Consider the following 12,086-nt stretch of genomic DNA (forward strand, 5'->3'; position numbering starts at 1 on the left):
AAGCAAAATATCAAGTTTATTCTTTGGGTCTCATGCTATAATGTGACACTTTAAACAGCTATTTACTCTGGTGGGAGATGCCCCATACAAACGGCATACTGATCTGAGAATCTAATCTCAAGTGAGGAGGTAGACAGAAAGACTTAGATATCAGAACATTTGGGGGGTGTGTGTGTGTGTGTGTGTGTGTGCGCGCGCGCGCACCTGAAGAACGTCTTCCTGATGAAGGACACGGGATGGGAATACTAAAGCAGACAAACAGAGCCCACTGTCGCTCCTCTCAGGCTCCTCTATGTATTCACTCAGCTAAGAGGCTTTTTTACCATTCAGGCCACGCTCAAAGGAGCTAGTCATCCAATCCTGACCCATTAATGCTGAGAAACCTCTTTATTGGTAGAGTTTTTAAGCCTATTGGCCTAAGCTATGCTCCGCAGAACAGGGTAAACCCGAACAGAGGTAAATCCCACCAGTGCAGAGAAGAGGTGAATACGTCCACATTCCGGACGGTTCTGGGATTGCTAGTACATTAACCTTCGACTAAGGTGGTCAGCGTTCCAGACATGCCAAGTGCCTGGTACAAGAGCGACCTTCAAGCACGGAGGAACATCTTTGTGGCTGTAACTGAGATAGATTTTTCAACAGATGTGGTGCATTCCTGCGCCGGCTTCAGGTGGAAAACACCACAGAGGTCGTCAAAAGTGTTGCTAGGTGGAAGATTGACCTTTGAGAGGTAGGCTGCATTAGACATCCACAAGGCTTACTTTTGAAAAGGAAAGCATTATCTCCTCCTGAATGCTCTTAACAATAATGGCCTGGAACAAAGTGCTTGTATAACGGCCCAGCTAAAACACCTGAACTATGTAACCAGTGCATCACAGGAGCTCAACAAGGTATTTTTGGCAACTGTAGTACCACTCAAATGGTTACCTACCGTTGTCAGAAGCCAGGAACGTTGCATTATACAAACTGTTCTTCACAAAGGGAGACTCGCGGTCCAAAATGGCAATTGTTGCGATCCGGCCAGTGTTGGGGTCAATCCTTAGCCAGTTGGCTGGATCTGAGAGTTTGGTGTATCTGAGGCAAAAAAAAAAAGAAAAAAAGAGATTTACACAATGTTTCATATGTTCTAATTATCTGCAGGTTCTCTTATATAAGTAGTGAGGAAGTCAAAATGGTTCAATTCTGTTTTCTCCAGAATGAAATCCTGACAGATTTAGTCTCCATTTCCACTTTTAGCATTTCTTTACTCTAAAAGTGTTTTTTTGTTGTTTTTATTTGTTTACATAGAATAAATATTTCAGACATCATGCATTTTACATAATTATTCAAACTTTTGAGAACAGGCTCACAGGGGAGACCAGTCTGGCTTCTTGTTATCAGCAGCTCAAACTAATTTGTAGGACAAACTGTGGAATTACAAAGCTAGCTTATTTCTCATGGACTGTTTTCAGGCAGATAAACACTTCCAGTGCCAAACAGCTGTGATGAAAAGAAAAAAATAAATAAGGCGTCTTCAAGAATGAGATGGAGACGTGCTGGCTGCTTAGTGTTATCTGAACAGGACGGATGAAGTGGATGGCTGCCACCTTAACCCGTCATATCATATCCACTTTGTTCACACATACTGAAGTGTGCCTTTTAAATTATAGAAACTGGCGTCAAGACACGTTCAGTGTTTCCAAAGCGTAATTATTGGAAATGAAGCAAATTTAAAGTTTCCACATCTGTGAACTGGACTTGATTCTCAAACCTATCGTTTTGCTGTAAAATCTACCTGATGGTTTGCTGCATGAAGCGATCAGGATCCTGAGCAGTGAAGGTGGTCAGCGTGGATTCAGGCATCATCCCTTCTTCCAGTTTGATGAGTTTGGGGTTGGGCTCAAAGTAGGGACTCTCGTTGACATCGATCACTCTGATAGAGACAGTGGCAGTGGACTGTCGGGGAGAGTGGATGCCTCTGGCCAGGGGAACCTCGTTCTTCGCTTCCACTGTCAGCACATATGTCCTGCTTATTTCATAGTCGATAGGCTGGAAGAGAGGGTACATGGAGAGTGAATCACACATAAAAATGCAGGATAGACTCAATCACCTCGAATTTTCAGTTATGTGACACTGATCAAAGAGCAACTCGAAGAACTAAAGACCTTTCTTCCGTTAGCCGGAAAAAATATCAGTGAAAGCTTGCCGCAGACAGTGGGATGAGATAGAGACAGAATCCTTTTGTGGTCAGTTCAAGGATGTGCCACAGCGAGAGAGCTGGTGTAAGAGTTGTGAAACCACTTTATTCCATTTGAAATGTGGTCTGAATTTTAAAATTGTTTTTCACTTTAAACAATATACTAAACATTTGGAATTTATACGAAATCCAAGCTGGAGATTTTGCCAGTAACAGCACTCACACCAATCACAATCACGACCCATAAATTAATCCGTATGCAAAAAAACTGTAATGTACACGTGACAAAACTGTAGTACTTGTACTCTTCTTCAACAGTTGAATGCTTCCACTTTTCAAGCAACTAAACTGGACAGCTGGATTATTAATGTGTTCCCTTTACTCGCTGTGACTATAGTCTGGAAGACACTGTTTGTCAGCCACTCTGAAGGGCAGACAAATCTGGGACCAGTGGGGTTGGCCAAGTGTGATGACGCTGAAGTCAAAGTGTTTGTTTCAAATTGTATTTCAGTCTATGGCGCCAGTGGTAGAGCGAGATAAAGCGATGCGAGCAGTTGGAGTAACAATGCTCCTTGTATCTTTAAATTTACTTTACGGTCTGCAATAGTCATTTACTGACATGGCATTGCAAACTGGTCACATCGAGGGAAGGTTTCTGTTGTTTACGTCTTGGTGAGTTTCAGCGCACAACGTACGTCATATGATATTCAATGCCAATTGGTTAAAGCCTGCTCCGATAGTTTGACTTCAGGTCTATGCACACAGGGATACAACGACCGGATGCCATCTCCAACGGAGCATGACCATGACCTTATCAACTCATGCAATGAATTTGGGGTCTGGGAATACCAAAGGTTTACTGAGTATGTTGTTCCCTGGCAATGCCATGTTGCCAGGGAACAACATGGCATTTAAGACATCTTCCCCTAAATCAAATTCAACATCAATAGTTTCAGTAAAAACATTCACTCGCAGGGTACTCTAAAAAAACAAATTCAGTCAGTATAGCATACATGCATACTGTACATGCATACACGCATAGATAGACTATGCATCTCCAGGGGATTCAGCGGTGGAGTTTGAAGAGGAGGCCTTACCTTGACAACAGTTACCAGGCCCTCGTTAGTGGTTGGATCAGTGGGCACAGAGAACCTGCCGGTGGGGTCGCCCCCGGTGATTTTGTAGACAGCATTCCAGGCCGGCGTGTTGGGCTGGTCCTTGTCAGTCACCGTCAAGTTGGCCACAATGACATTCACGCGGTTCTCGGGCACCTCGCCGAAAAACTGCATGAATAAACCATGAACATACAGAACAGCGAGCTGTTAGTGATACTGCTGTGACAGCAAAAAAAAAAAAAAAAAAAGAAGAAAAAAAGAAGCACCAAGCCCTCCTCGCATAGCGGCACGGCAGGACCAATCTCGGGTAAATAGACATCTAAGGTAACTTATCATGTCGTCATGGTCAGCTCATTCCCTATGCTCCCCTGATAGCACAACAGTAGCATTACAAATTTCAGTGATTCACGAGCACAGTAAGTGCCTCTTTCACTCGGGGCAGACATCCCCGTAGTTGCATGTGTCAACATTTGGAGGAGGATATAACACTTTACGCATGGCTGACGACTTGTATATCTGTATGGCTTCAGAAATGCAGGGCAAGCACAACTAGGTAAGTGAGCAGAACTGACAGTTGAGTGCATTTATCCACATTGGGGTGAAGCGGGGGTCCATTGCGGTGCTTTTCTTACGCCAAGATTACCGAGTTGACATCTCGGATAAGAGCTTGTTTCTTACCGTCTCAGCAGTAAACTCTGGCGGATTGTCATTAACGTCAGTGACTCTGATGACAGCAGTGGCTGTGTTGGACAGGCCGTACATGGGGTTGCCTTCCATGTCAGTGGCCTGGATGATCAACGTGTACTGAGGTACTTTCTAGAAGGGAAGAAGAGAAATGTGATTATAGTGGTGGGGTTGTATCAACACCACTGCAACAGTAGAACGAACACTGAGCACAAAAAGGTTCAGAAAGCCTTGAATTAGATTGCGATGGACTTTACAATTGTCCCTAAAAATGACAACATATTTTGCATCAGTATTAATCTGTGTTCAACTAAGATTAAGCAAATCTGAATAGGCTATCTTCTTAATTATGATGACTAATAGTAGGTTTTTATATAAATCTGATTTATTCCCTATGGCGTGATTTGAGTATTGTGTGTGCTAGTGTGAAAAGTACACCTCTGCTACACTATCATGAAGCTAACAAATGACTCTTTTCACATTAAAAACCACTCAGGTGATGGACCAGTTGCTCGGTAATGAGAGTCGGGCAAATAACTTTCATGGTGGAAACTGGCGCACATAAAACGCTGGCCCCCGGGGCGGAAGTGATTGAGCAGCCACCTCAGCCAGATTGCCCTCTCTAGAATTGCACCAACTGGCTCAGCACAGTATATATTATTTTATTTATTTACTCAAACGGCCATGCAATTCCAATTAAATGAAAAGAGTGGTAACATTTGCAGCATACAGGCAATGAAGGAAAGAAGATGCATTTAAAGCTTCTGATTTAAAGAAAAGAAAGAATGAAGAAACGGAAACATTTAGTTGCTCAGTATTGCACGGAGCCTCCTTGTAAGAGTAAATTCGTGTGAAACAGCCAAGTCCACTTCTACTTCTCATTTGGTTGGTAACAAGCACAATTCACTTTGCCTCATTAGTGCTCAGACAATCTGGATGTTAGCAACGTTACTCAAGCTGTGTTTTGTCATCTTATTTTTAAATATCGCACAATCCATTTGTGTAAACATAGAAAAATGATATGCCGATAGATATTCTACAGCAAGAAACAAATGCGAGACAAAAAAAAAAAAACATTAATAAAGTGGATTGCCTTGCTATTGAAAGTGTCACTTAAAAACAGATGCAATATATAAAAAAAAATTGACCACAACAAAAACCCAGAAAGAAAAGTGTTGACTACCTCTCTGTCCAGGCCTGCAGCCACTGTGATAATGCCTCCGGTTTTGTTGTTGATGGTGAACATATTGGAGGTCGGACTTTCGGGATTCTGAGACAGGATCTTGTAACGAAGCATCCCGTTAGCTGTTTTGGGATCATCTTTGTCAACAGACGTTACTGTCATAACAAATGTTCCTGTGGCATACAAAGAAGGAGAGAAAATTGCAATGTTTTAATGTCACCTGTATTTATTTTTTCATTTGCAGTCAGAAAGCATTAGAAGTTGAGTGGATGGTGCGATATGAAACACTACTAGATTTATAGCCCTGTAATATAACCAGTGTTTCTTTAATAACCCTACAATGCCGCTGATCGCTTTAATACTGCAGGAGCAATGTTAACAAAGAGGCCACCCCCAGGAATGCTGTTTGATCTGCTAACAGTGCGGCTGCACACTGAGCCGCAGGCTCAGACTACAGCGAACGCACTTCATGTAGTATATTACCTGGCTTGGAACCCTCTGGAACAGTGCCATTCCAGATCTGGTGGGTGAATTCGGGTCTGTTGTCGTTCATGTCGATCACATTGATCACAATATCAATAGGGTTTTCCACCTGGTTGCCGTTCAGGTCCACTGCATGAGCTCTCAGCTGGAGGAAAACACAAACACACTGGACTGTAGAACTGTTCGAGCAATGGCTATTGTCAACTGTACAAACAATCAGTGTTGGGAGAAACCTCTAACCCTTCACTCAATGTCACCAATTAAACTTATGTGATAATCAACTCCACAAACTAGAACTCTTTCACTGTGTAAGAGAAGTGTTTTAGAAAATTCCCTCCATTCAGACCAGTGAGACTGTTTGTATAAAGACCAAGTTTTTCCCAAAACTAGCTTTGTGTGTACATGACACGAGATGTCAGATACCTGCCACAGAGCCTTGTAGCTACATTTTTATGGATGTCTCTTGAAACAAATCCATTCTGATTTCAGTCATATCATATTTATCATTATCATCATCTTTATTCTGTTGACTAACAGCCCAGGTTCTCTTTTGTTTTACAAGAACAAGTTGGTGCTTTTTTTTTTTCCTGCATATGCAGAACTGCAAGGTTTGTGCCGAACACAGGATTTCAATTCACTGATACATATTTCATATAATCCCACCCATTCATGCTCTCGAATAAATATAGTAGATAGATGTGGTATTGAAATCTACAGGCTTTGCTTGGTTTACATAATTTGCCTATGTGTGTTTACCTTTCAGTGTAGTTGAAATATACAATAACTACTGAATTGCATGCCATAGTGTCAAGTGCATATAGTGAAATTCATAGGAGAAATTACAGGAAGTAGAGGGGAAACTCATACTGAAAACTAAACCAATAATTAGCTGTTCCTGTTTTGTTCTACGGTTTCCATTTATACAACTTAACTGAATCAGCAAGGACATCTGTGAAAGCTTTGGCTTTTTGTTGTGAACGTCTTGCGTGGCCTTCCAGGATCACTTGAGTCGACTCTATTAGATAAAACATGTCGAAGCCTGCGATTTCATTTTAGAACAACCTCAGTTGACGTGTCCCAGTTTGGTTCGAAGTGCATTATTTAAAGACCATTATAATGTAATGGAAAAAACACTAATGAATAAAGCAGCCCTACAGCTGGAGGTTATCATAATGTATCTAACATGCACTCAATTCACTTTAAATCCTGTAAATTCTCAGACGGATAAGTCAGATTTCCTGGGAGCTCTGTCTTTATTGAGTCTGAGGAGACTGTTTAGGCTACATATGACCCTGGAGCACACGCCAACTGGGAGGAATGTACGAACTGCCAGCGAGAGCACATTTTTCTTGATAAGGTAGATTGGACAAACTGTTTCAAATCACGAAGACGTAATTAAAGAGCCAATTTCTTATTGTTGTTAGCGACTTACGTGGAAGTTGGAGATGTGCTCTCGATCCAGGGGCTTGTTGACGGATAGCTCTCCGGAAATTGGGTCGATGATGAAGATTCCAGTGGGTGGCTGGTCAGCACCTGGGCCTGTCACACTGTATCTCAGGGACCGTTTATTGTCGTGGTCTGATCGGATCTGTGGGTGTAAAGATTTGTTAGTGGTTGCTTCAAAATATTTCTTACCATAGCCTGTTTGACACAGAAAGACTTAAAATTTAAAAACATTTTTAAAAAAAAATTAAAAACTTGGATAACGATGCTTTCAAATTTAGGATTTTTGAACTCAAATTTTGTGTCACTTATTTATTTGTATGGAAACATTAAAACAAGCTCTCTAAATCATATGACCAAATAGCCTGATTGTTTCTGCCCTCAAATACAATCCACAGGAGTGTTTCATAAATTAGTGTTAGCTTTAAGCAAAACATACTTGGTTAGGGAAAAAAAAAAAAAAAAAAAAAAACTGTCCTGACTCGTGGTTGCAGGCTGGAAGCAAACAGCGGTCTCGTACAGCAGACATTATGCAACCTGTGTTGTCATGGAAGCAGTAATCACGGTTTTAAAAAGCGATCCCGACTCTCTGCTCGGAGGTAGGAAGCCAATAGCAGACTCCTGCACCCAAGTCCACTGTCGTATCGATCCATTCATCCAACCACCCAAACCTCCATCTAACAAGGAGAGCTAGGGACACCAAATTGTGCTTATTTATATGACTGCTTGTCACGTAAAGAGCTGCAAAAGACCTGTGAGGTTGTTTTTCGGTGGGCAGTTTCAAGCTGATAATCTGCAAACACTCAACAAAACATATCACATTAACGGCTACAATTTAAGATGCTTCCTTATTTTTCATTTGAAATATTTACTGTTTAGTGTTTAAATTGTAATTGAAATTTTTTTTTTAACTGCGCTTCACAACCCGTCTTCAAATCATTCTTTGAAATCTTCAGTCGAACCCATTTTTTAAACGAAGTTATACTTTGCAAAACTATATTGTAAAATGTATTACAATCGATAAGGAGTTAATGTGGATTTACCCACTTATTGACTAATCATTTCAGCACTAATCCCAGAATTGGGTTTACAAATAGGTTGCTGTATGAGTGAGAGAGCGCGTACAATGAGTGTCTACATAGTATTGAAGTTCCGTCTTGGCTGGGCTGTCTATCCTGTTTGGCGTGTAAGCTGAAACCCTTTGTGCCTACAGTGTGGATCCATTCTGAGTAAACAGAGACCTTCCTCTTCCTGATGTCATCCACTAAAGCCTAACAGCATCCCTTCAAATATGTGTGAATTAAAAATAAAACGTACATATAGCATGTATAGGATTTAACAGTCTGTAAGGAAGTAAGCTTTAACATGGCGAAAGAGGATCTGCTTCTTAGCTATCCTGAGCATTGCTTGTCCTCTGTCAGCCACCCACACCGAGCCTTTCGCCACAGAGTTGGTGCGAATGAATTGAACGGTGTCGGTCCTTGAGGCAAGAAAAAGGTGTACAATATCAACAGAGGAACAATTACGCTGGTGAGCACTTCAGCGTTCTCTCTGCTTCTAAATAATAACAGGTTTTACTGGTACAGACTGCCCCCTGAAACAAAAGATAAATAATCCAGCCAAAAAAAGAGCCTGTGACCTTTAGCAAAGCACTGTAAATATGAGGCATCTTGTGGAAGGCATAAGTCTCGTCTGTGACCCTGTGAGTGTGAGCTCAGAGCGAGGAGGAACCTACAAGGTTGTCATATCAAGCAAAAAGCATTTTCTTTGAAGTTGGGAGAGATGTGTCTGTGTGCAATGCATGTGCTTGGGTGAAGTACATTACCCGGACAAGCTCTTGTGGGAATGGGCCTCGCGAGTTCTCTGGGACATTGATTGGGGGGATGACCCAGTCTCTCTTCATGCGTTTCAGCTGGCTGTCGGTATTTCGTGATGGAAACGCAATTTCCTTTAAATCCTTGGACATGACTGGAGGGACAGCAACTTCCTGGACCTGACGAAAGGAAACGATTCAGTGATCACATCTATGCAGTCAAGTATTAGCACAGACATTTTTAGCCACGCTAGCGGCATGGCTCTGTGGATCACAGTGTTGCTCTGTAGGTCAGTGAGACACAGACTATTTCACAATTTCCCGTTGAATTTGGTACAAACATTCTTGTACCTTAGATTCTTAAAGACTTCGTTGATCCTCTGACTTCACCTTGAACACCACCATGAGGTTGGTATTTGTGGTTTGTATTACTGTAATTATTTTGGTGATTCCTCAACTTTGGTCAAACTTTGATTTGTCCACTACCGACCACACTAATGTCATGTACTTTGTTTCACTGGTGCTCATTGGCAAATATTAACTCGGCGAGCACAGAAGGTAAACTTTACACTGTGTACCTTTTTAACAACAGCAGGTTAGCATGCACACGTCAGCATTTACCTGTGGGAATGATATCCCAGATACAACTTACTGCAAAGAATGACATTGTAGGCTGACCAATGACCCTGAACCAAGCAGCAACCTCTGCGGCTTAAAAATGAGCATAACACGGGATGACCGAACGGGAGTGCAGTTCTTCACATGGCCACGAGAGGCTGACTCCAAAAGTGAGTCAATCTCCATCGATCCCCCTTTGTCAAAATGCCAAAATTCACAGCAGACATTTACATGTTTTCAACCTGGTACAAAAACCCGTTTTGGTATCAATAGTTAATTTTCTCATTCATGACAGCTTTACAGGGATGTGATTTTGTTTTATAGAACTGACCAGTTTTAATTCTGTGAGTCAGAGTCATGCATAATTAAGAGCATGCTGCTTTGAGTGACAGGTGGGTGCCATCAGGTTTCAGCCAGAGCCATACAGACATGATGCTGGTTTTAACAACCAAGCTTCATTCAGTCCATCTGAGCTCCACCCACGCACGTCTTTTTTTCTTTGCTCATTTTTTGATTAGCACCATCAAGATGGTGATGGCCAGAGCCAGCCGGAACGGAGCTATAATGTCACATTTCTAATAGGAAACCTATGGATGCCAACCCTGGGCCTGCGTGCGTTATTTATTTACATTCTCCACCCTTATCCAACAGGTTATTAAGAAAGGACGCTATTGTAGTACTTAAAGAACAGGCTGCCACTCTCTGCAAAACCTAACGAGCTGTTCCAAATGTCACTTAGTACCGACTCTAAATGTGTGTTCAATCAAACAACCCCTTCTGTTATGACTGTCTTTGTAGCCCAAAATATTCACAGTCCTACGTGATGATATGCCTTGAAATTCCTTGGTATCGCCTCGACAGCAGCCGCGCACCTCCAGCGCCGGTTTGCTTTAAACAGCAGTCCTCTTCTTATGTTCTGATAAAATGCACCCACACAGATAGACCAGCTTCCATAATGGATCTGCCATCCTCCCTCGGCTGTAATGAATGAGATTTGAAACAAAGGAGGATGGTACCTGAACGCCAGACACTAAACACACAGATGGCTCAAATTGCCTTTGCTGCTCCAGAGACTGAGGAGGACTGAAGTAGTGCCAGAGAAAGTTAAAATAACCTTGAACAAAACGAGGCAGGAAGGAAAACAGAAAAACAATATGTAAAATCTGTCAATGCCAATAAATGATAGGTGTGATTTTAATGGAACTGCCACGTCTCTTGAAATATCTTGCCTACTGCTGTCTGCAATTATTTCCATGTTGACCATTTGTGAAGTAGTCAAGTCCTACAAACTACTACAAAGTGCCCTATGCAAACACAGAAATGAATTACCACTTTCTCACCTTATAACACAACCCATATCCCACATACTCCCCCTCCTCTAACATCTGGGGAGCTGTCGCCGAGCTTCCACTAATCATGTTTGAAATGCGATTATACTGCTTTCACACATTGGAAATGCAGAGAGGCAAGCGGACAGATAGCGAAGGAGCATGCTTCAGAAATATCTATTACCCTATTAAAATGGGTGCGAGTGAGAGCAGTAATTATTTGCAACTTGTGTCTGGAATGATGAATGGCATGGTGGGTTTGTTCAGCCCAACACCAATCTATCTCTGGTATGCTGGAGGTCTGCATCCATCTGCACTCCGCGATCCTCTCCATCTTCCGACTAGGAGTCTACTTCAGAGTCCAGGAGAGCGTTAGGCTGAGTGATGGGCTGATTGTTTGAGAGTGTGTGGCACAGATTACATACACGTTTGTTTGTCCTTTTAGAAAAAAATTCCGTCTTTCATATCTTGAAACGTTTTCGCCTCACGGACTCTAATGGAGGTGGAGATGGTGAGCAAGAACACACTCCTGTAAATGAGGATATTGTTTGGTTGTCATTGATTAAAATGTTTCCCCAAAGCCGGTGCATTCATGGCACTAAATTAAAAAAACCAAAACTTGAATCACTGATGTGATTAAGAGATGCGTGATGATTAATGACAATAATTGTGCTGGGCGAAGATAACCGCTCATGACCTCATAAACGTGCAAGATGTGGGAAAATCAATCCCTGATTTCATTACGAACAAATCGGGACAAATTCAACAGCCCTCAACAGATACAGATGAGACCAGTTACTGATGGAACCCATGCGATATTCCTTCTTTTTTTTTTTTTTCTAATTTGAAATGTAAAAAAAACTGCAGAAGTCTATCCTTATCTGATCTTGATACGCATATACTACCTTCGACCAACCGACAACAGTGAGTAATGATATCATTAAAATCACATATACCTGCAGGAGTCCCTATAGTAAATGATCGTCAGTGGCTAACGATGCTGTTTTGAAAAGGCATGCAATCATTACCCACTAAGTTTAATTTCGGCCAAGCCAACTAGTGCACCTGCAGCACTGACAGTAACTACACTTAACTGTCAGCATTAAGTTTTAATCTGCACCCACATAAAATGCGACACCCTCCTTTCCTGAGATTATCTGCTGCGCCTCACATTTAGAAATGGCCACATGTGGCCATTTGCTTAAGTGCATCACAGGGATTAAAAAGAAGAGCATGTTGGTCT

The 12,086-nt window shown here is 41.9% G+C and overlaps 1 protein-coding gene across 1 annotated transcript in view; it reads right to left on the minus strand.

Annotated features, from left to right (window-relative positions):
* cdh2 (cadherin 2, type 1, N-cadherin (neuronal)) overlaps window positions 1–12,086 on the minus strand; it is a 62,252-nt gene that overhangs the window by 11,571 nt on the left and 38,595 nt on the right. Inside the window, exons 4-11 of the mRNA XM_069157433.1 lie at window positions 8,910–9,077; window positions 7,074–7,229; window positions 5,642–5,786; window positions 5,159–5,331; window positions 3,970–4,107; window positions 3,274–3,459; window positions 1,775–2,028; window positions 932–1,074 (exon numbers count right to left, since the gene is read on the minus strand). Coding sequence (XP_069013534.1) covers window positions 932–1,074; window positions 1,775–2,028; window positions 3,274–3,459; window positions 3,970–4,107; window positions 5,159–5,331; window positions 5,642–5,786; window positions 7,074–7,229; window positions 8,910–9,077 — 1,363 coding nt within the window. The remainder of the gene's footprint in view (window positions 1–931; window positions 1,075–1,774; window positions 2,029–3,273; window positions 3,460–3,969; window positions 4,108–5,158; window positions 5,332–5,641; window positions 5,787–7,073; window positions 7,230–8,909; window positions 9,078–12,086) is intronic.

The sequence above is a fragment of the Embiotoca jacksoni genome, unplaced genomic scaffold (genome assembly GCF_022577435.1).
Source record: "Embiotoca jacksoni isolate LCO1_2020_lvr unplaced genomic scaffold, fEmbJac1.0.p SCAF_22, whole genome shotgun sequence".
Classification (NCBI taxonomy): domain Eukaryota; kingdom Metazoa; phylum Chordata; class Actinopteri; family Embiotocidae; genus Embiotoca; species Embiotoca jacksoni.